The 25,232-nt window shown below is 34.9% G+C and overlaps 1 protein-coding gene across 6 annotated transcripts; it reads left to right on the forward strand.

The window, feature by feature from the left end:
* The first annotated feature begins 847 nt into the window (after positions 1-847).
* LOC110859061 lies at positions 848-24,047 on the forward strand. 6 transcript variants are annotated; one of them, XM_035859241.1, is made up of 17 exons: positions 848-1,137; positions 1,196-1,338; positions 1,836-1,994; positions 2,555-2,750; positions 3,543-3,979; positions 5,815-6,016; positions 8,759-9,070; positions 9,167-9,354; positions 11,953-12,184; positions 12,386-12,517; positions 13,834-13,922; positions 14,981-15,190; positions 15,727-16,534; positions 16,621-16,834; positions 18,306-18,580; positions 22,018-22,168; positions 23,479-24,047. In XM_035859241.1, the coding sequence occupies exons 2-13, from the start codon at positions 1,330-1,332 to the stop codon at positions 15,955-15,957; spliced, it is 2,397 nt and encodes a 798-aa protein (XP_035715134.1). In that variant the 5' UTR covers positions 848-1,137; positions 1,196-1,329; the 3' UTR covers positions 15,958-16,534; positions 16,621-16,834; positions 18,306-18,580; positions 22,018-22,168; positions 23,479-24,047. The 6 variants fall into 6 exon arrangements, with proteins under 6 accessions (XP_035715134.1, XP_035715135.1, XP_035715129.1 ...); XM_035859236.1 differs by lacking the exons at positions 848-1,137; positions 1,196-1,338 and having other exon boundaries at positions 1,378-1,994; XM_035859237.1 differs by lacking the exons at positions 848-1,137; positions 1,196-1,338 and having other exon boundaries at positions 1,378-1,994; positions 16,694-16,834.
* The last annotated feature ends 1,185 nt before the right edge of the window (positions 24,048-25,232 follow it).

A 25,232-nucleotide genomic window follows, 5' to 3' on the forward strand; every position in this document is an offset into this window, starting at 1 on the left:
ATTAGCCTAGCTAGATACGCAGCCGGGTGTGGTAGAGTTGTCTTGTTCTAACATCAAGCAGGTTGTGATATATGTTTATATCAAAACAAAGGACATCAATTCATTCTGGTGGTGGCTCATCCTTCACTGTTATATAATGGGGTGTGCCAACCAATTATTGTTGTTTAATACTCTGTATTATCCAAGCCCTTAGTATTCCATCATACTTGCTTTTGAGTGCGAGATGGCATTTCCTAATAGCTGTATTTTCTGGACCCACTTTAAAAAGGAACACAATTCAAATTTCCTTTTGTCCTTTGTAGGATGGGACGTTTAATTAAGGAAATTTTGCATTATTAATGATTAATAATTAATCGTACACTTATGTTGTCAATTTTGCATGCCCAATACACATATGTGTTTTATCGGAATATGTAAAATTAAGGGGGGTGGCAAATAGATAAGCAAAATTATCATTATAATTTAAATAAGTATGAATTAAAAACATCAACTTCAGAGCAACCTGTCCTTCATTTTTAATCAGACGTATTTCCCGTTTGTAATAATTTTTGGACAGTAAAGCCTCGTGATATACACACAACTATCGGTAAGTATCTGTGAACATATTTACATACGTATGCCTTATCTTGCCGTTTATTATGGCCAGCCTAAATTACAAATAATATGTACATATAACCAGATAATTTCACAGCATTGACGCCAGCATGGCTTATCGCAGAATTTCTTTGTAATGAACTTATGCTGGCGTTCACGATTGGGAATGTGCGACACCTCGTACGTATGTACCTGCACAAATAATTTTGGGGTTATTCCCCTTCACTTATTTTCAACTGCACTATAAAAACTGTGGTAACAATATGTTACCATTTGTACTCTATATTAAATATAGAGTCACATATAGTGTATTCGACTGTTCGGCATGGTAATATAATTGTTAGCAAGCTTGTAAAATTTATTGAAATGTGGTTGTATATTTCTCAAGCTTGACAGCAAATTAATACTTCTCCGTAATAAGTTAATTACCAAGTCGGAAAAGTCATATATTGAGTGCAAACGGTAATCCGTTGTTGCCACGGTTTTTACGAGTGTGGAGAAGAACTTTCCTTAAATTACCTTCATTCAATAAGTAATTAAAAGGTGCCTTCATTCTCCTAACCCATTTCTTTAGTCGCTTCACTTTATTAATTTACTGCAGAATCCGTCCTACACTACGTGGTTCGATGGTTCAACGTATTGATCTGTCGAAACTCATCCTGTCAGACTTACCCCGTCAAAATCTCACTTGGCCCCACAAAAATCTCTCGTTGTAACAAAAATCGCACGTTTAAAATGAAAGAGGTGAAGCATACATATCTAATTAAACTAATCTTACTCAACATTATACAAATAAAACAACGTTTGATTTGCCGTTGCTATGTTTTTATGTTTAGTTTGATAAATGATAAACATAATCTGCCATTCATATCTGCGTTATGAGGACAACGTGCAATTATTTACACATAAGTGGTTCGCTTATCAATCCCATGATTGATGTGGGGGCGATATTGTTAATTTCCCCCTTTACAAATCACCCCTACAGGAATATTGGGCATATTGGGCATCTACGTGGATCTTTTATACGCCTTAACACCGTCAATATGTTGCCAGCATATTGGTTATGATATAAAGAATTCAAATAACGAATAGTATTCAGTCATTTATAAGACTTCTTTTATCGTTACATTATATTATTTATTTGCCCCGTGTTTATGAATTTAATTAGCTAAATTCATTGCGCACAAAAATAGAAAAGCAAATCAAGAAAAATGTCAGGTTTGCAAATAATGTTACCAAAGAATCCATGGAACCAACCCATGGAAGACTACCTTCCTATGGAACTCGAAGGATCACGAAACAGTTTTTTAAGAACAGCCACCAAGGAATCGAATAAAAGCGGGACCAACCATATTATATATCATCAAGCGTTCCTCAATTATGATTTGGTCATCCAGAAGGTAAGGTGAAATTCGCTTAAAAAGAGTTAGCACGAGCTATGTAAGTACATATAAGGAGCTAGTGCGCGACTTAGTGTATTCCATTCGAATCTAAATGCTGAACACCATTAAGAAACACCAAATTTGATCCATAATTTACCCTTCACAAAAATCAAAGGAAATTATGTATATAATAGTCAGTGTTCCACATCCGTACCACACACCTTAAGTTCAGCAGTACATGAAATGATAGTCGCCAATACTTTTTAAATCTGATCCACGTCAATGAAAATTTACGAAAACACTACGAAATATGATAATCATTTGTTATATAAAAATCAAGGAGATATGTAGAGCCACTTTTGAGAAATCCATAATATAACGGAAAATATCATATATATGTCCAGATTTTAGTAGCAGCAAGGTAGATGAAACTAGCAGGTTTAATGCGTACTTGTAGAATGAGTACTATTTAATTTCATCACTCATTTTACAGAAATTGCCAAAGGCTTTTACATAGTCATTGACGTCGTTTTGGTATTTTTTGTAAGAAATCCTCCACTCACTTTTTAACTTAATAGATTCCAAGTGGTATGAGGGATTATCGAGCTCCATTCAACGTCAAAATTAAACCTGTCGCCTGGGCAGCAGCCTTTAACCAGCGGGACATTGAATCCACCACAAGATGTCTTTGGAAGGCCATCGTTCATTCAGAATGCCGTCGGATCATTATTGCCGATAGAATTGCAAGAAGTAACATTGTCAAACTTTTTGAACGTGAGTAAAAACCACTAAAGCAGAATTTATTTATCATAATTTCAAAAAGCCTATCCCATAAGCTCTTGAAATATAAATTATACATACTTTCCATAACATGAAAGTATTCCGCTTGCCAGTTGGCATTCCGTATCAACCAATCATTAATATATAATTTTAACTAGTTTTAACTAATTTTATAGTTTTAAGATTTGTGGTTAACCCAATCAACTTTCATACATAATTACATTGAATACAAAAATTAGGAAATACCGAAATCAAATTATCTAAACTCTAAGAATGACAAAACTAAAAAAACTCAATATCCCCAGTTTTTAAAACCATAAAATTTCATCATAAAATCGTAAAATTATAAAATTAGTTTTCAAATGGCTGCATGTTTTCCATATGGGAATAACGAGAAGTTGTTTAACATTGACAATTGTAGATCGCAGGACGTACAGTTAATTTAAACGGCTATGACACCTCATTTGCATATTTACGACCGCACAAAACTATAGCACAAAATCATAGCACACTTGGAATATCTTTCGGAATAAAATAAATATTTCTGGCGTTATGGACTAACAAAATTCTCAAATAAGTGGAAAAATGAGCCATTTTTGTCAATCTGTACCACCAGAAATATTTATATTATTACGAAAGATATTCCAAGTGTGCTATGATTTTGTGCTATAGTTTTGTGCGGTCTTAAATATGCAAATGAGGTGTCATAGCCGTTTAAATGAACTGTACATTCTAGTGTGAGGGTGATTTCCAGCTAAGGAATTTTATTGGATTATTTTATTTTAGACGCCGTATCATTCATGATGGCCAAGTTTCAGCCTACATCACACGTAAATCCGTGGTCATTTCCGTCTAGTTTCGACGAAATCGTCCGCCAGGTCCCTTACCCGGACGATGATCTGACCTTCATTGTTCGTGCAGTACTACGCGAGTTCGATCCACGCCATGACCAGGACGCGCCTGCTAGATCAAACATGGGTATGATTGTCATTGATAACATCGATACTGATAGTACCAACGGCGGATTTTGGGATGAAGACGAAAGTTCGGAAGCCAGCGCTGAATTTATCGACAACTCAAAAATGGAGCTTCACTACGAAGACATATTTAAGAAAATGGTGAACAAAAATTCCGAGCTGGTAACAGAACTCAGGTTGGATACCGCACAAATAGCTGCTGCGTTGACGAGGCGCACAATATGTCAGGATACGAATCAAATTGTGGTAAGATTTGATAAACACAATGAATACATATGTACACTCAAAAAAAGTAGTAAATAATAATAATTACTATTTGTTTGGAATGGCCTTACCACGTCATTCAAAACCTGTCTCATAATCAGTAATAATATGTTAAGGGAAATTTATGACTTTACTGCATTGGTTTCCTTCCTTTGGTAATAAATTTGAATTCGCTTAAATTATTATTTCTGATCATGACACCAATGACGTGGCCGAGTCATACAGTCATTCCAAGTAGTAATTATTATTTTTTACTACTTTTTTTGAGTGTACAAAATTGTGTCTCCTAATCTTTTTCATCCTTAATTTATCTGTATTCGTGTGTTTGCCTTGCCATCGCAGAACGTAGGTAGCATCATGTGATTAAACCTTACAAATTCTAATTTGTGAGTTGTATATTGTAAAAATGTCATCTTACATACTTAATCATTCCATTCTTATAAAATATTTAAATACAATTGCATCATTCACAGGTAAGTAAGATTCGTGTAAGACAAAAATACGATTCTATCGCTTTTATATATTTATATTATTTATGTATTATGGGTTGCCCGACATCGAAACATATATACGATGTAGTTTTGGCACGTTATTTCTGATTATTAATCTGATTTGGTACCTAAATTTTGTAAATTCTCGAATCTCAGTTAGTTCTCCTTAATTCGATGTTAAGTTGATTTAGAAATTTGCAATACCTTGGGCGCTGCTCTAGTAAGTAATTGGAAGGGTTAACAGTGAAATTATGTCGGATTTGTGTAGTGCACCACTCTTATGTATTTCAAAATTTCTGATGTTTTTCTCGTGCCATTTTGGTTACCGGTTAAATACATGAGTGGTGTTTACATATATTGTCAACTCCCACATAATTTAATGTAGTACATATACTACAAGAAATCAAAATTTAAGAAAAATATTTGGCACAGCTATTTGAGAATCGGATGTTTCGATGTTGGACAAGCCTTATTTATTACTTGTTATTATTTACTAGGCCATAGCCCGTGTAAAACACGGGATTCATTGATAACGCCTTGGATAACATTGAATGGATGATTGAGATAGTGAACCCATGTATGAATCAGTGACTACTCTGTACGATGTGTACAATCTGTAATCTGTACGATCAGAATGCGATCGGATGATTGGTTGGTTGACTACTCTGTATATATGTATCCGATTGCAGAGTATATATATATCAGTTATATAAACATTTAGATTATACATAACCCACATATGTAACGCATATAAATAGAGGTTGAATGGTTGGTAAGGTGACTACTCTGCAATCCGATCAGATGACGATTAGAATGCGATCGGATGGTTGTACGATAAAAATTGGATGAAGACAATCCTTTACAAATGTAGTCTATAATTTTATTAACCTATTTTCGCGTTCTTGAGTAGCGTAGACAAGTTTGAATTGACCTGAACCGTTTTTAACGTCTTGCGTGACCTAAGATTTGGATGGCCCAGCGCTGGATAGTATACTTTAACGACCTGTACGGTTGGAGATCTATCCACCAACGGACACAAAATCAACTGGCATATATGCTCTAAAAATACGTCATGCTATTCTTATGTGCTATGGTATTCCAATACATTGAAGAGATGCGTTCCCACAGACAGACGGACAGAGAATGGACTAATCTTACATAGATAGAATATTTTATACATTAGACAGGAGAAAAAAACATAGCTGCCTAAATTTATTTTATGGGTTCAATTATGCCAAAAAAAATTTCTGAACCTTTGCCTACTACCATTTTTTAAATCAATATAAGACGACAGACTACTTTATTAAATTATTTTATTGTAATTAGGATACCATCCAATTTCGAGACGACATTTGGAAGGAGGCGTTTAAAAGTTGTTCCGAATCTATTGGAAGGGTAGCAGCAAAATTATCAGGCAGTATAGTAAGGTTACCATTCCTAAACGAGACAGACCCTGCCGATGTCGAAATGATGGGGTCCCCTGGTTGGCTAGGATCTATCTTCCCTACTGAGATGCTGGCAATTTATCGTAAGTTTGCAATACATAATTTAACATAGCATAATCTTTGGAAGAATGAGGTGAAGTCTTTTATCTTAATTTAGCACTTGTGTTTTTATAAAAGTATTGGCCCACATTCTGAGCCAGTTCAAATTTTCTTAGGGAATTTACAAAATGACCAATCATGATAAATTAGCTTTATGTATGTCCGAAGCGGTAACTATGTACATATGATTGTACCGCATTATAAACACGCTACTGAATCAGAACAAAATCTTACCATGTTGGTGATGTCTGGAACCGGCTGGTGAAAACTAAAAGCGTGTTAGTACCTAGTGTAGTCGTAAATACTGATGCATGAACAATTCATTCTAGCAGCAAAACTTTATTAAATATTTAAAAACCGATTACATCAGAGGAAAGCCAATGAAATTCGAAAAAGTGTATTCATTTTTCAAAATGACTTTTTTTTGCGGCGACACATGCCTTAAGTCTAGGAAACCGGTCTTCGATCGTGGTACGCACGCTTTCTAAGGAATACTAATCCCATTTCCTTGTAATGAAATTTTTGAGCGACTCCAAACTATTATGAGATTTAGCACACGTCTCAAGCTCACGTTTAGACCATCTGCCGTCCTTCAAAGGGTTGAGGTCCGGCGACGTTACAGGCCCATGTCGTTTGGAAATTAAGTAAAAAACAGTCTTTCATCCACGTCTGTAGACTTTAATAATGCGCGCCGGAGTGGGTTCCTGCATAAATATCCCATTGCCTTCAATTTGGCCCCCGGAATTACAAAATGCACGTTTTTTCCCCAAAACCAGCTTACACACCATCAAACCAACAAAGGTACGGAATGGTCGGAACGAGCCTAATTGTCTTCTTCCAAAGTTTATGAGATTGCCTTTAAGATTTGGCATAAACGCGGTGATTCTCGTAGTTGTGTTTAGCTTCAATCCTAAAAATTATGGGATCAGAAAAAGCATGCATTTTCATTTCTCATTCGCGTACAGCTTCAGGAGAGTTCCGATATTCATGAGCATATTATTAGTTTGGCGTGATGTCAGCAAATGCAGTTTATATATTTAAATGCCTTCGGTCCCAGGTTATGCTTGACGGGTGGTATCCGGACAAACTTGGTAGAGTAATTTCCTGGATCATTTTTTGTCGCTTCCGGCGTGGATTTCTGAAAATCTTGTTTTGATCACTTTAAGTGATGGGGGGGAGTACGCCGTCCGCCGACTTCCACTCTATCAGTTGTAGTTATCACTCCTGATATTGGTGTACGGATTTATCAAGATTGATGGCTGTGTTTCACATGTTTTTCAATTTTTTTCAGCACAATGAAAATGTCCTCCAATTTTTTTATGTACATTTTTAAAAATTATTGCTGCAGACGAGCTCCATGAGCTATCGCCGGTGAAAAACATTTCATCTTTTTTTCGAGTATTTTCTTTCAAAAACTTGCTAAGGGGGTCTAAAATATTTAATTTAGTCGGTTTTTAAAAATCTCGGATTCCCCCATTCTTCCATATTTATGAAAAACGTTTAAAAACGTTTTCAGCTTTCTCCCTTCATTGTGACGAAACTACCAGAGCTACAGAGGCGTAACTTGGCATGGACAATCCCTGACGGTCAATCTTGAGTCGTTTCCGCCCATTAGTCGATACCTACTTTCTGTGACCTAAAAATGACATTTTTTCGACATGGTCAAATCGTACCGAGTCACATAAAATTAAAGTACTCACTTTCGGGATTATAAAAATATATACTTCAACCCAATCGGTGACCTTGAGTTCGCCATACGAGAGAATATTATCAGTTTTAGTACACAATTTTGATACAAATCTGTTCTGTTGATAATAATTTGCGATTGCATTTTTCATGATTTAACGCCGAATTATACATTTTATTTTATTTTATAATAGTTAACCTAATTTTGTATTCTTAAAATCTAATATCAAATTATATTTAAATTGCAATTCGGCGTTAAATCATGTAATTCTCTTGACATGTATGCATATGGAATTCGAGGTCAAAGGTCAAAATCTTGAGAACGGATGGCCAGCGAGTCGAAAATTTTTACATTTCTTCCTAAATTGTCGAGTTCTTGAAATATATATTTTCATAATCCCGAAAGTGAGTACTTTAATTTTATATGCGACTCGGTACGATTTGACCATGTCGAAAAAATGTCATTTTTAGGTCACAGAAGGTAGGTATCGACTAAAGGGCGAAAACGACTCAAGATTGACCCTCAGGGATTGTCCATGCCAAGTTACACCTCTGTAGCTCTGGTAGTTTCGTCACAATGAAGGGAGAAAGCTGAAAACGTTTTTAAACGTTTTTCATAAATATGGAAGAATGGGGGAATCCAAAATTTTTAAAAACCGACTAAATTAAATATTTTAGACCCCCTTAACAAGTTTTTGAAAGAAAATACTCGAAAAAAAGATGAAATGTTTTTCACCGGCGATAGCTCATGGAGCTCGTCTGCACCTTTTATTCTAAATTACGTCATCTTGAAACGGTTCATGAGAACAAGTACAAATTGGGATTCAACAAGTAAATTTGGTGGGGAATTTAAAAAATATCAAAACATGCCAAAAACATTTCTTGTCTCAATATTTTTCCCGGGAAATCATGCATCAGTATCTATGACTACACTGGGTATATTTACACTACGTCAGTAATATATGCCACCGCTGGTAATACGGTTATTACCCGATTTTTTTGAGTGTATCAATTATATTTAGCCGAACCAAACGTTGCAGGTGCCTCCAAATTCATACACAATAGAAAAACCATCGCGTTGGGATACGAAGAAATGTTTGATTCCCAAATACCCGAGCACAATGAATATCCCACAATCAGAGAATGTGAAGATATCGACAAAGAAATTCTGCTAAGTTTGCGAAATATTCCTAGTGGGCTACATCACGTACAAATTGGGCTTCCTGAAGCATTCCGTTCCACGTGGTTGTACCGAAGGGACAGAAGTTTGTTGTACCCGGGCGAAGATTTTTTGGAGGAAATTCCTTCCTCCAAAGGAAAGGAATATTTACATCGGCGCTTTGGCCATATAGGTAAAACAAAACGAAGGATATTTTCTCCCATGGCAAACATCATTTGAGAGAGAACTTTATAGGTTTCATTATATCTCACTAAATTTATGTCTTTAGCAAAACCATCAAATTCTCCAAAACCTAGAACGGTTTCAAGAAAACATGAAGAAAGTTATACATTTACTGTCAAAAAATTGCAGCTGGACAAGAATCTGCTCGACGTGTATAAACATAAGGAAAATGTTAACGGCATTGAACCAATATTGCTAAAGGAGCTCGCAAAGGATTCGACTTGTGTATCTCTGGTAATTACTTAATTTTGTTTGGCAAAAATGTGATTCTGTCCGACGAGCGATTCTCCTAAAAAGTTTAGTCTGGATTTCTTAAGGCAGCTCAAAAGAACTAAAGTTCATATTAAAATAATCACTTTTTCTATTGCCATGAAAGGAATAAGGGACTGCGGGTTCAAATTCAAAATTTAACCGCACTGAGCATTAATCTCTTTCACAGACTAGACAAAGGGCCGTATCCGTTGCACTTGAGAATCAGAATTGAAATATATACGAATCTTCTTAAACATTCTAAATGGCTTTGCATCGCAACAAAGTTTTTTTTACATATTACATTTTACTTGATTTATGTAAAATAAAACTCTTATATTTCATAATTAATTTTAATATATCCACTGGAAAAAATTGATGTTTAAATATAGATGGGTTTGTAAGATTTTTAACAACAAATAACAGAAATGACATAGGATTTTAATATTATTTCCGAAAATTCCTTTTAAAATTAAATTGTGTAAGTAAAGTGTCATATATGAAAAATTATAATCTTTAATACTATTTTAATAAAATGCGCAAATTCATCATTACGGCACTTTTCCATCACTTCAGTCACGTGCACATGAGGTGAGAAAGAGCGGAAATTTTTCCGCAGTCCCTTATTCCTTTCATGGCAATACGTTATCTAACCATACCATATTTTATGAAATTTCTACGAAATAAGTTTTTAAGTAATTTGACAAAAACTAAAGTGGTATTTTGCTGAGAAAGCAAATAGCTGACGAAATTTTTTATTAACAAGCACATAAATGGTCTTGGAAGAAAATAATTATAGCGATACATATCTTTACACTTTATAAAATTAACCCTCAATAAATTTCTCCGAGATCTAATTACTTAAGAGAACATACAAATATTACTAAAACATACGTAAGATTGTCATATTCTAAGCCACCCATCATACTACCATTGGTAGGCTTCCAAAATTTTAAACTTAACACGAGTAAGATATGCGACTTCAGACAACCAACCGATATGTTTATTCTTAGTGACGCAAATACCTAGCAACAAAAAATTACTAAGTATGTAGTTTCACCACCCCAAAAAAGTGACATATTAGGATTTCTCAGTCAATTCTTGACCGATTTTGATAAAATTTGGACCCAGATCATTGTTTTACCATGTAGAGCCCAGATCTGGTGAAGCCAAGGGATCCTTTGATTGTGACGTGTTAGACAAAATATGCCTTGGAAACGCATTTACATTTATCTTACATTACTGAACAATGCTAGAAGTCTCGCTTATTCAAACCTTTTAGATCATGTTTGTCTGTAAATTTTAACATAGAGATGTCCATATTCGGTTAAAAATTGACGGAGATATTGAAGTTTGCACCCCAGAAAATAAACGCAAATTATGCAGGGCTAAATATTGCTGCCATTGGCAAGTTGTCAATGACAACGATTAAGACGCTGCGTAGTTCGTCAAAAAATGGTAGTTCTATCAAATTGCAAAAACATTTGCTACAAAAATCATCACAATATTTCCTTTGTTGATGCAATTTTGAGGAATGCCTGATTTTTATCAATAACTCAATTATAAGTTATAAATAAACAAGGTCCCAAAAATCGGGAAATCTTAGTGACGTTTGTGTGCGAAAACAGGAAGTAAATATATTCTCTTGCAGAACATTTGCATCACCACTCCGCTAATTATTGATATATTTCCAGATTATGTAAAAATGCCCATTTGTGACAATTATATTGAATTAAACGATTTGAACCAACATCGGACGATGATTGGGAATATAAATTTGAGATTATGAAAGAAAAGAGTGGTGTAGTAGATATAGCAGTGATCTTGAAACAATGGGAGCGGTCGCGTAAGACAATTAGTTCTTAGAGTGGTGATGCAAACGTTCTGCAAGAGAATATATTTACTTCCTGTTTTCGCACACAAACGTCACTAAGATTTCCCGATTTTTGGGACCGTGTTTATATAATATCTGGACGTTCCCGGAGGAGAGGTCGGGGTATGGAGACTCGCAGATCCTTTTGAAACTTTTACCATTTCAACCCCTCGATTAGTTAGGAAGAAATCCAAATTTTTAGGATTCCATGGCCATCCGTTCAAAAGATTTTGACCTTTGACCTCAAAATCCATATAAATACATGTTAAGCAAATTTCACATTTTAACGCCGAATAACATATCTAATTCTATTTTAATATAGTGATCAAATTATATATTTGCCAAAACTATTCTTAAATCAAACTAAATATGTTATTCGGCGTTGAAACGTGAAATTTGCTTAACATATATGTATATGGATTTTGAGGTCAAAGGTCAAAATCTTTTGAACGGATGGCCATGGAATCCTAAAAATTTGGATTTCTTCCTAACTAATCGAGGGGTTGAAATGGTAAAAGTTTCAAAAGGATCTGCGAGTCTCCATACCCCGACCTCTCCTCCTAAGTTCAGGAGCATGGGTGGAAGATATTTTGTAAATATTAATTTTGTTAATTATTTTTAAATATGTAGATGCGCAGTTCCGTAGAAACTACCGCGTCAATAATTTTGGCGTTTATCTTGAAATAAATTATTTTTTTATTTAAATTTAGAATATTGAAATCCGTTGGGGGGAATCAAAACAAAACAGAATCCATGCTTTCTCTGTAGCCACGTGGAATACTGCAAAGAAAGTTTATTCTAAAAATGGACCTATCCGTATGGGAACAAATCTACTTCATGCGATCTTTGAAGTGGACGAACTGCGCAACTATACACCATCCGGAAGAAAAAGCGCATTTACAAGCGGAAAACTGGACGAAAACAGGCAGTGGCAAATCATTGGTAACCAAGCACTATCCGGATAACGGATAACCCAGTTTTGCAGTTGTTCCTATGGCCCATAATAGATCATTTAAATCAGATATTCCTAACTAGTCATTTATTTTTCCAACTCAAAATGTTGCTTTCCTCCCATCCAGTCATATTTTTCTCAGATGCGTTAAATAATTAAGTGCAATAATTCCACTTTTCTATTAAACATAGATGTCATCCATTACTTTTTGGCACATGGTGTATGCTTTGATCCTTGGACACCAGACCTAGAGAAAAAGATACGAAAAGCAGTCATTACCGAGGGGACGCATGCAATAAGGGCAGAACTTAAGAGAAACAAAGGTACATTATTTTCCCTCATATAGTAATTGAAAATTAGATAAAATATCATAAACAACAACCTACATGTGTATGTATGCATATACCTAGCCAACTTCGTAGAGCACGAATCATATTGTCCACCAACGAAAAGTATAGACACAACCCACGTACACAAACTCGTATACTCTACATATTTACATTATCATTATACTAGGCTATAGTCCTTGCGAAACACGGGAAACATTTTATTTATTACTATTTACGATTACCTAACAATTGGCTTCATTATGTTTTTATTGAATGATGCAAAACTTATCTAATCAGTCATCATCATTGCACTCACAGAAATATTGTCAGAATTTGTAGACGCATATGACTCTACCGCCATGGTGATAATTTACCACCAACTAGTTATCATAATAACCAGATTACTTATAATTTTCTCTCAACTGGTTATATTTGTCACCAGTCGGTTTCCAACTTCTCACCAATCGGTGATAAATTTATCACCTTGGCGGTAGAATAATATACGTTTACTTTTTGGTTATAATCGTAACCACACTTCTAATAGTGTGCCTTCGAGCCTATACCTGTCTGGCTTACATGATGGCTAGTTTAGTTCTTACAAAATTAATGGTAAGTATTTTGATGACTAGGATCTGGCAATGGAAGTAAACTGATTCTCCATAGGAGATATGAAAAAAATAATTGAAAACCGCGAAGCGTTTAAGGTTTCGTATACTTCTAAAGGGCCAAACAAGTCAAAATGTAATATTATTAGAATAGACTTCAAATTCGATCCCTAGGTCGATACGAATATATTGGGAAATAAAATTAATTTTAATTCCAAGGTAATCATTACAGAATCAAAAGAGTATGTATGTATGTGTAGCTCTTGTTGCTTTAGCTAAACGGGTTTGTCGCATATACATAGTTTTACAATTTACGTTATCATATCGCCTTGCCAATTACGTAATAATAAACACATACATACATACATGCATATGTAAATAAACATTTTATTCATACTGTCTTTTCCTCGTAGGCAGCGAAGAAAGTAAATAATTATGCATGTCGCGTTCTACTTACAATGAGGGTATTCATGATTCGTCGTATTCTTTGTATCTCAAAATATGTTACGACGGTTACGAAGCGTTTTAAGATTTTGCCATTAAAATTTGCGTTACTACGCTTACGATTCTACAAGCGTGGACCATGTTTTTTCTTCATAAACTCTATTTTACGATACTAAGGATACGACAGAATCATGAATGCCCTTAATCCCTTAATAATTTACAAATTATTTACAAAGTCTTTGAATTTTTCATTTTGGGTAGATGGGCAGTCAACTTATCAAAACTTGCAAGACTACCCATTGGTGACACCCATGGATACGTCGTCGGACATTTCAACATTTGATACGAAGGTACGTAAGGGATAATAAATGTGGTTACTAGGGAACTTATATTTTACAAAATTCTCTAATACATTTGCCATGCAGAAACATATACTATAAAACTATATAACTAACAATTCTCAATAAACTCAAGTACCAAAATGGTTGCCCCATAATATGCAGGAAGTTAGCCCATCCCAGAATCGTCCAGCCCAGCGTAAGGGTGATATCGATACGAGTCCAATCGAATCGGTTTAGATACTCACTGGTGATCTTAATGCACTTCATGCTATATCATCCTTGGGGCATGATGATAATAAATCATTAACCAGATTCCCGCCGAATGATTACTATGAGTCTATAAAATTTTCTGGAAATATCAAGCAAACTTCCTCAAGTACGTTGGGGATACTTAACATTTGATTCCCAGAGTTCCATACTGGTGATCTTAATGCAACTTATGATAAATCATTATAGGGGCATGATGACGTAAAATCATTAATCAGATAGCCGCCGATTCATAGCGTTGGGTCAAATGTTTTTTTTTTAAATTCAAGCTTCCACTTACATAATTCACATTATTGAAAATTTTACATTAAAATTGCATATGAAAGTTCACAGACTCTTAATAGCCTTACATCCCTATTACCCTCACATGTATGTTAGAAGATGTGTGCTAAAATTTGAGTACGATTTCAGCTGAAGTCTCAACAAGCCCCAAAAATTGACTCTAAATATGTGTCTGTATAGTTTTAATGCGTTAGCTATAACTTATACGTCTCCACTAAAAAATATAAGTGTGCCCCATTGGTGGTTGTGTCACAACGAATAGGTAGATTTACTACGAGCCGGCTATGAATTCGCAAGATGATTCAAGGTTAAAATTCCTTGTGAATTCTTTGAACAATTAAGAGAACGTGTGGTCAAGAATTCTCACCAACAATTACAATTCGCTGACTGGGCCGGTTTTATCGTAAATTAACGAGCTTGTTCCCAACTTTCTTGATTACTCGGTTTTATATGAATAGTTTACATACATATTCACAAAGAAATCTCTACTTGACAATTTTTCCAATCATGGTACATAGGAACCTACAAATTTTTCGGACCACGAAAAACCAGAGGATGATGACATGATCGACGTAATTAAATTCGATCAGGACGTTAAGAATTGGGGTACTAGACTACATCACAAAATCAACCGTTTACAGAATCACATTATATCACAAGCAAGAACACGCAAGGGGCAAGTAGTGAGCGAGCTAGCTTTCGTAGAGCCTTCAATAAACAAGGAAACGGTAATAAATTAATATAAACATATCGTATATACTTTGATTTCTTAACCAGAGTCAGGGCTTATGAACCTTCATGTCCATCTGTCTGACTGTTTGGACAATAACTCTATTAAACTAATCCTATCCGCCTTAAGTTTTTAACGGATACATATATTAGGCTAATGTAGGAATAAAAATGCGCAAACTAGTGTCAAAATTTTTCATTATTTTGTATCAAAATTGTCGGACCGTTTGATGATTACCGCGATAACCTTGACATATATGCAGTGTGAAATACAGATACTTATGATCACACACGGGAAAAAGTGTGTAGAGAGGTTATGAGTGAAGGATTACAAATTTTTTAACACCCTAACCAAAAGCAGATTTGACATAAATTATATAATTCGACATACATATATTGTCAAAATTCTGGTATACATTAATTGCGACCCTAACAAACCAAAAAATTCTACAGTGATCGGTAGCTTAATTTCTACATATATCAAAATCTAAAGATGCGGTGTAACGTTACAATTCATTATTTGTCCTATTTCTAGGAAGCATACGTCAACGACATCGTCGAGTATTTGAACTGTTCCAGAGAGGAGCCAGATATATTCCACAAGTTACTTGGCTCATTAGACAGGTTCGCTTTGGAAACCAGCAAATTTGAGGTCAGCGACCGTTACATCATGAACAAATTGGCGGAATCAGACGTGTCTTGCTACCTCAGCAATAAAGATGGACGCGAGAAGGCCCAGATAGTGATAAGATGGAAAAAAGAGTGAGTTCCAACTCATCAAGTGGAATATGACATCACACATACACAAATACTTCAAGCATCAATCTAGATCATATAAAATTCCAGAGACGATAAGCGTATTATTGCAATATCATATTTGCAAGTTTCGTCCAAATGTAGAGTATGTAGTAGTGTACGTAATAAATTTTAATATGTAAATATATACTTAAATATCACCACATTCAGTCCGACTATGGCTACCTTATCATGTTAGTTTGTGATATCGCTGTGATAATAAAATAGTGATTAGCTTATGTCTACTTTTCGCTATTGACTCCGTTCCTCCATTATCTGCAGAGCTGTCTTCTGAAGCATATACATAGGACAACGTTCTATGTAGTAACTTTGCTAAAAGTTGTTACCACACCTATATACGTACATATTAAAACAAATTTTTAATCTATGTATTAAACGACAGGAAATAATAATTCCAATAAGAAATGTGTTCATACTACTGATTATAATCGTCATTAGATTAAGCGGTCGATAATGCATAACTTCATCACTGTTGGAAATTAAATTTAAGGTGAACACACTCGCCCACAAGTTTTTGTCAGTATATGGTAAACAAACACAAATTATCTGCGAAGCTTGAAACTTTTGAAAATGGATTTATTACAACTATGACTTGTTTTTTAATTTTCCGAAGAAACTGTCAACTCGCAATATCCAGTCAAAATACGGCTACTTCGAACACAATGTTAAAATTTAAAAATCAACAGGTCAAATGCAGCACTCGCTATGAGCTAATTCCAGATGGCGGTCGGTACCAGTGGGATCGCTTATTTTCAGAGCACCACATCCCTCCAAGATGTGCTACTAGTGTGATCATCGTGGATCCCCACATCTACAAGGATTATCACGTTTGTTCCCTCTCATATGCTTATTCATACATACTATTTAAAAATCAGCGGTTTATTTACCATGCACTCGCATATATACATATGTTCATATCCATATAAATTATCAATTAGGACACAAATAATCATTATTTAGAAGCTACATATTCTTATGTACATTTGCACACAAATTGGTGTGCCAAATCTAAATCAGTATACATAAGTGCACTCGATGCTTAATTTCAAAATAACACTCCACGCAGATTCCACGCAAATTAATTGTAATTTGGGTATTTTGGAATTGAGTTGCGATTGCAAATATGGTGTTTCAAAATTACATTTAGTAAACGCCTTTTAGGGTGGATCATTTGGTAAACTTAGTTAAGGGGCAGGAAAAGTATTAGGAAAGTGCAAATTTTGTAGAATGTTCCCAATATATGTATCTGACGTCATGTACTCATATTTGCAAAAGCTTCCGACGGAGAATACGTTTTCTGTACGATTTCAAAGTGAACAAGTCACGCTGCGAGTTGCAAAGAAGTCCAAAAACGCGTCTCGCTTGCACTCATTAAAGTAATATCTAATTAAATTTTAACAAAGAGTGGTCTCACCCCGTTGTAGCCTGCTCTGGAGTAGATGTTGAGGATAACTCAAAACTACTATTAGGTTAAAACCCATAAATTGGGGGTAACATCAAGGGAGCTAAAGAAAAAATGGTAGCCGTTACGCGTCCTCAACTTTACAAAATAGATCAGTCCCCGAAATAAATCAAGCATTATTGATGTCCCTAACATCCTTGAAAATCCGACAGCAAACTACACTAGGGTTATGTTATATCCCAAATACATTGCTAATTGGAAACTAATGAAAAAAACAGTGTTCCTTAACAAGCCCAAACAAATTTCTAGTTATGAAGGAGCAGGACAAATTTAACCATATGTCAAAGTCCATGATGACTGTGGGAACGGAAAAACTTATTTCCAGAAAAGTGTTATCTAGCGTCTGATTCCCTGTATCATGGAGTATCATAAAACTAAAACTGGGAGTCTGTTTTCTTCAATACACAATGAACAAACCATCGAGGAAAAAGTTAGGAAAAAATTAATTTTGGATTGAAATACGAAAAACTTCTTTAATTCGGCCCTAATACAAAAAAATTGGCACCATGTAAGAAGAGACGCTTCCAGCTTTATGAAACAGGCGATACATTAACAAAATTTCGGACTGACCCTGTAGTTTCAAATTCTTTCGGAAACAACGAATAGAGGATGTCGATGAAAAAGTTAAACACGACGTGTTTAACATATTCAAGTAATTTTTGTTGACTGATATAATACGGCACTGTAGTGGAGTACTCCACATAAAATTATCAGTTCTAAAATTAGCCTGTGTTCACTTTTAGATCCAAAATCCAAGCGATCTATCCTATAAGGCGATTGCTCTAGTACGATAATATGAAGTAATAAAATAAATGTATTAATGGTATGGTTAATAGTTCCATAGTCTTGCGGAATGTATTCAAGCCGTTCTCCCCAATTGTAAGTCGAAGTACTGTGAGTTCATTTTAAGGACCTGCGATAAGGAGGAATGGGAGTTTGACAATTGCACTACGTATTATCCTTCGTCGTTGCCGACCTACCTAACCTTTACTGAGTTATACAAAGCCATATTTGCCAAGTGTTTTGACCGCCCGGAGAATAAACTCCTCGAAGGAATGGAGATAGACGTTCAGATCGGACCATCAGGATCCCTGCACGATAGATCAATTACGTAAATTATTATTTTTAATTGCTTAAGCTTATTATTCATAGAATTATTCAATCCTCCAGTTGAGGTTATTTCAAATATTTTATTCAAAAATTAAATTAAGTACTTGAAATCCGCAGAGTTAATATACATACACTAGCATAGAAAGCCCGTCATAAACACGGGCGGCCACTATTTTTATGTCATTGAGGATATTTTTTGACATTTTTTTGATTGTTGACAAACATTTTTATTGACCTTGCTAAGAATTTTTTTTAATCCATACTCCACCTCCCCCCTCATTCCACACTCTATACTCCCATGTCTAATACCCCTGACCCCATACTCCTTCAAGGTGGTATACAAGTAGGGAGACGATCCAGATCAAGTGATGCCGTCCAGAGGGGTGTCAAGCGATAAATCTGTATCATACGATCATATTATAGAATTTTGTAGAATAAGAATTAGCTGTGAAATGTGAAATTCTAGAAAAACTGAGATTTTGGAAAATATCAAGTTGAAATAACTCAAAAATATCAGTTTTTCTAGAATTTACAGCTAATTCGTATCTCACAAAATTCTATAGTACACTCTTAAAAAAATCAATACCAAGCTGGTTGTTTCTGGTGGCTTAACCATTCTAGTATTGAGTGAATACTCATGAGTATTAAAAGCTTACCACTACCGTGTTATTCCAGTCGGATGCAGTATTGGATTAATACGATGGGGTAATATCATACCAGAAAAAAATTTAATACCGGAGTGCCGGTATTGAAACTGGTATTGAAACTTTTAAAAATCAATACCCAGTTTCTTAGAGTGTATATGATCGTATGATCCAGAGCTATCGATTGACACCCCTTTGGATGAGATATAATCGGTTGACCTCGATCATCCCCACGACTCACTTTCCATATTTTCTCATAACCACGCGTCGCAACCACCAAAAAGTACCATTTTCCCAAATTCCTAAAAATTGTATTTTTTCAATCCTGTCAGCATCACCTGTCAGCATCTTGTATAAAATTCTGCATAACTACTTGTATGCCAAACAATTAGAAACAATTCCTATGCCCTGATTGGTTGTTGATATTTGAATTAACCAATGCCCTGATTGGTCAATTCAAATATCAACAACCAATCAGAATTCTGGGATGGTACGGAAAATTTCAACGGGACGGACTTTTGTACATTATATAATAGATATGTACATATGTAAATATCAGCATGTCCATGGCGAAAAATCGCAAGCACCTATCGCATGCGTAAATATTTATTATACTGCAGTATGACATAGTTTTTGTTGGTATCACTCACCTAAAATGTATTTCAATACTGTACGTCGATTACCAAGGTCCAAAAAAAATTCAATTTTGTATGTAAAGGGTGCCCATAAAGAACCTGTTACACGTTCCACTCAACTGCTAGTGTTTATTAAATTGTGAATAACTTTTGTTATACTTCATCAATCTTGCTCATTTTTCAATATGTACGCTATCATTCTAAACAGAAGAGACAAAAGAGTGGCGATAAAGGTGCTACGTGCTGAGGGTAAGCCAATTAGGAAAATTTCGTCGACTCTCGACCCGTCACCAACTACAGTTAGTAACTGGCTCATATCTGATACACTGGAGGATAAGAAAATATCAGGAAGGCCGAGATCGTTGCCCACATACGTCTAAGTCACAAATTACGACAAATTTGAAAGAACAAAGTGGTAGATGAGTGCGAAAGCTTTAAAGAAGCTGAACGATTCACAACCGTACAACGATAAGGGGAAAACTATTTGCCGTACAAGTGGTCAACTTTGTCAAAATCAAACTATGGGTAAAAACAGCATACAAACAGTCTATTCTTACCTTTTTAAGCCAAAAAACATTGATGACCGCACCTAATTTGGAAAAAAACTTCAAAAACTGGAATTTTTGGAACTCGGACACAGAGGTCAGCAAAACCGCTCTCACGTCTTGTATACCGATGAATCCTGGACTGAGCTGATTTCTCCGGGAAGCAGACAGAACAAAAGATACGATACAGTAAATAAAGAAAATGTTCCCGAAATTGTGACCCCAAAGAACGGGGTCAAAAGTAAGGTAGCAGGAGGATTCTGTCCCCAGGGACTCACGCCGTTACATCTATGTATGTAAAGCCAATCCGTAAACGCTGAATACTATAAAGAAAAAATTCTCCCTATGTACATTTCATACTTGAAGGATAGGTCTTTATTTCCTTGCAAAAGAAAAATTACATTTCTGCAGGCTGGCGCCACACCACACACCGCAAAAGTAGTAACCACGTTTTTGGAGTGCAAGGTTTCGAAGTGTGGGGAAAGGGCGTTTGGCGTGGAAATAGTCCAAACCTCAACATAATTGAGAACGTGTGGTCTCTTCTCAGAGAATCAGCCTATGAACCCCAGGTGCCCTTAACAAAACAGCAATTAATAGCCGGATTTCAACATAAGTGAAAATCACTTCCGGTCGACGTGCTAGAAAACTTAATAGAATCCCCTCCAAACCGTATCAATTCAATGTTGGCCTCCAGTGGAGGATCAACAGAGTATTAGGGAGTGTCTGCAAAAAACTTCATTCAGGTATATGAAGAATGTTTCGAGATGTTAGAAATAGAAAAGTCGTTGTAGTAGTGTAGCAGGTTCTTTATGGCCACCCGTTATTCAGTTATTGCAATGGTTGCAAATGATATATATATATATACATATATGTATCACCTAGTTAGATTTAATGAGATTTAATGATCAGCTACATTGGCAAGAGATGAGAAATATTCAAATTTAATAAGAAATTTCATGTAAATACCTGATAACGTTTGCACATTAACGTTACACAATTTACAATGTATAAGACATATTTCCCTCATAGAGGCCGGATTAAGAAACAACGAGTGATTTTTCCTTCAGAGCATTGTTTTTTTGCTTCTTTAATTTGTTTGCGAATTTAATATTAATATTACATTTTTACTACGTCCAAGGAATTAATGAATAAATTTGGTAATTACTTAAATTTAATTTTCTTAAAATTTCCTACCTATTGTTGGAAATTGTTACCTTGCCAAAATTAAATATCCACTTAATTGTGCGGCTCCCGTGCAGTCAGCTTTTCGTGATATATTTCTGAATATGTGCATGATTTTGAAATTTCAAGATAAAAGTAAATCAAATAATAAAATAATGATTTAAATACTCCCTTTAGTTTTGCTAAATATATGGGGTTAGAAGGTTTTCAAAAATCTCATATCTTGTGAGTCTTACTATTTCTCGGTGAGATAAGATTTCTGATACCCTGGTTGTTACCTAGTAACCTAATTTTACAAATATACCAAAATAGATATTTCACCTAGTCCAGTATACTAACCAGCATTTGGTCCACGTCCTATGTATAATAAACTTAATGAATTGCTAAAAGATATTTGATTAAATTACAGAATCCTACGTTTTTCCATTTTAGAATTATTGCGCCGTCAGATGCGAAATCAAAAATTTTTCGGTTCGATCTTGGCCGAGGCCTAGATATATTTCTCAAGTGTTCCTGTGAAAATGTTAACTCCCGGCGGAGGAATGGGATCGGGAATAATTGCTACAACAAAATAAGTGACAAGGTATACAAGTTTATAATTATCATGGCGCAGTTCATGAGAGATTAATAACAACGAGAATTTTTACACCAAGCATGAGATAAGATGACTGAATTATTCAATAGTTTAATTTTATTACGGGTTTATTAAGGGGTAAAACCCCAGTATGGAAATACCTTGTCTGTCCGTCTGTATGGACGAGAACTTTCGAACGGATAAGAATTTCGACCTTAAATTTTTACCACGTGTACCTGAGGTCAAAAAGGACGTAAAGTTCGAAGATGGAGGCCATAGGTCACAAAAGGGTAACGACCTGTATTTTGGGATATTTGCCATGTGGGGTGTCATTTCCTAAGGACATTTATTAACCCGGAATATAATGGCGTCAATATTTTTGACGTATGACCTTCCTGTGACCTAGTGGACCAGGTCAAAGGTCAAATGAACAAATTTGACCATATGGGGTGTCGTTCGAAAGGGGTGATCGAAGGGGTTCATATTTCGTGGGTGACGTGCCGATGTGGGGCAAATTGCGACGGGGCACTTTGAGACAATGACAGAAAATGACGGGAAAGTTATGAGGGTGTGCCCCAAAGACATTTCTGCGTGGTTTCACCTTTTTGCTACGTTTCGTTTGCAACGGTTTATTATGTATTGTATAGGTTTGTAGCTCCTCATTTGAATTAGTCTGCTTTTGTGCACATTTTCGGCATTTCCATCACTACATGTAATTCACTACGCAACTCGTTTCGGTCCACTTAAATTTTAATGAGACACATATTACTCGACTGATCAATTGAACAAATTAAACATTTAGAAATGTCTCCCCGGGTTTTCGTTTAACCCATCCAAAACTATTTTTCCCCTCTAGAAAGTGGAAAAAGTTGGCAATATGGGGAAAACTGGTTGTACCGTAAAAAGTAGGAAAATATGGCTGCCCTTAATAATTAATTAGTAAATTTATATAAGAATAGCCCATGACCCGCATAGATAATGACTACGAAGTAAACAAGTAACTAAAAAGTACTGACTTCTAAGATATTGCAAGATGTTGCATGTCGCACTTATGAAGGGTTTGAAATTAGCCATTGGTCAGCGTACGTATGTCTGAATAATTATAAGTCGACTGATGTATGAATTAACCTACTTTATCAACTTTGGTCCTATATTTAGAATCAGAGGGCATATGTAACTGTTACAAACTTGTCGTAAATGCCGACGAAAAATTTGACAAACAATGCTTTCAACTTTTTTCAAAAATTTGGCAAAATAATTCCATATCATCACACAAAATTAAACAGCTCAATTAATATATTGGGAATCTAAAATTCCAGGAATATAAACGTGACACGCATCCAGCAGAGCATTATCTAGATTGCCGATTTAATGAGCCCAAAGATTTTTCCACAGTACTGGACGTTCATCCAACCCGTCGAAGTCAGATCACTTGTGTCACCTTCGAGTTTCCAAGTAAGGATCTGTGCCAGGATGGAAAGAAAATATTGAGCGATCACACGCTACCAACAAAACCGATAACCTTAGCAAACGCTAATAAAATGAATGAACTGATTGTTCGGTTTGGAGAAGTATCAATGTTTTAACCTCATTTTGGAATTCCATATATATTTCTGACAAGAATTAAAAAGTGAAGACATGCATATTATTATTTGGAAATTAATAGTGTCAAGGTTATTAATTGTTGTCGTCCAACTATAATTTGAAAACTTCTTATTTATTAGAATTGTTAGATAAATCAAGACAGTTTGGAATCACCTACCATTAAATTTTTTTAACCCACATTGCAGAAGATAAATTCACCGGCGTTAAACGTATTGTTTTTTTTATTTAAATATTTCATATTGTTTTAGGATTTGATGACTTAATAAATTAATATGCTATTTAACATACACTTCTCCCTTCGAAATAGACGGGGTAATATGCATTATTTTAAAAGATTAAGTGTTTTTATTTTGCATTTCAAAGAGAAAATTAATTTGGACGAGTTTCCCGAATATCAGGTAATTTGCACAATTTAAATAAGATCTGTTTTTATTGCGTTTTTTTGTGATAAGGAATTTCGACTACTAAAACTTGGTTGGATACACCTGTCTCACCAAACTATTACTGCATTTAAATTTCCAATACTTAAAATTAATTTATAAATATGTTCTATTTTAGTTTGTCATATTCAACTTTACAACATTTACATGGGACAATTTAATGTAAAATGTTCGTAAATTTTGCAATCGGCAGGAAGTCAATTTCAAATTTATTAAAATAAGTTTTTGAAGGATACAATTATTTTTGCGGATTTATTAAATGTGAGTCTTGGCAAATATAAGATACAAAATTTAAAAAATTATGCACGTTGATTCATCATGCCAACAATACAATTTTGCCGGAAATATTGACCAGTTACTAATGTAAGTTACAGTAATTGTATATGCTGCATTTAGATGTTAGACTCCTTCAAATTCCTGCACAAAAAATAAAAATAATATACAACAAATGTAAAGACTTGTAGGATAATACTTCTTAATTTAATTTTGAAATTCCTGATAAATTATCGTGCTTATGATGCATGGAAAATTCTTCCTGTCAAAATTTAAGACTCAAACTAACACACCGTACCAATAAATTCTTCAGAATTGTATGGTAAATATTATTTTATTTATTTCCATGCGAATAAATGTACCACATAGAAATCAGAATTATGTACATGTACAAAAATATATAACGAAAACTGACTACACATGAGTCGTACAATTATGTAGGTCCTCATATCCTTAACGAAACAATACAATAACGCAGAAAAATCGTACATAATACCGCAGTAAACGATCTGTATGGTACAATTTGCGGGGACAACCATACAAATTAGTTTATATAGTCGTCAAACATCTTTCAATTTTTTTATAATAGGATAACATATTTCCAGAAAGTAATTAAATTAAATGCATAAATTTAATAAAAATGGTTACGGAAAAACTATGTGGTGAATGTTGTAACCAACCAACTACATATTTACCCAGCCTTGAGTAAATTTTGAACAAGTCTTTTTTAGAGTATATAAAGAAAGCAATGTATT

Source organism: Folsomia candida, unplaced genomic scaffold (assembly GCF_002217175.1).
Source record: "Folsomia candida strain VU population unplaced genomic scaffold, ASM221717v1 Fcan01_Sc024, whole genome shotgun sequence".
Classification (NCBI taxonomy): Eukaryota; Metazoa; Arthropoda; class Collembola; order Entomobryomorpha; family Isotomidae; genus Folsomia; species Folsomia candida.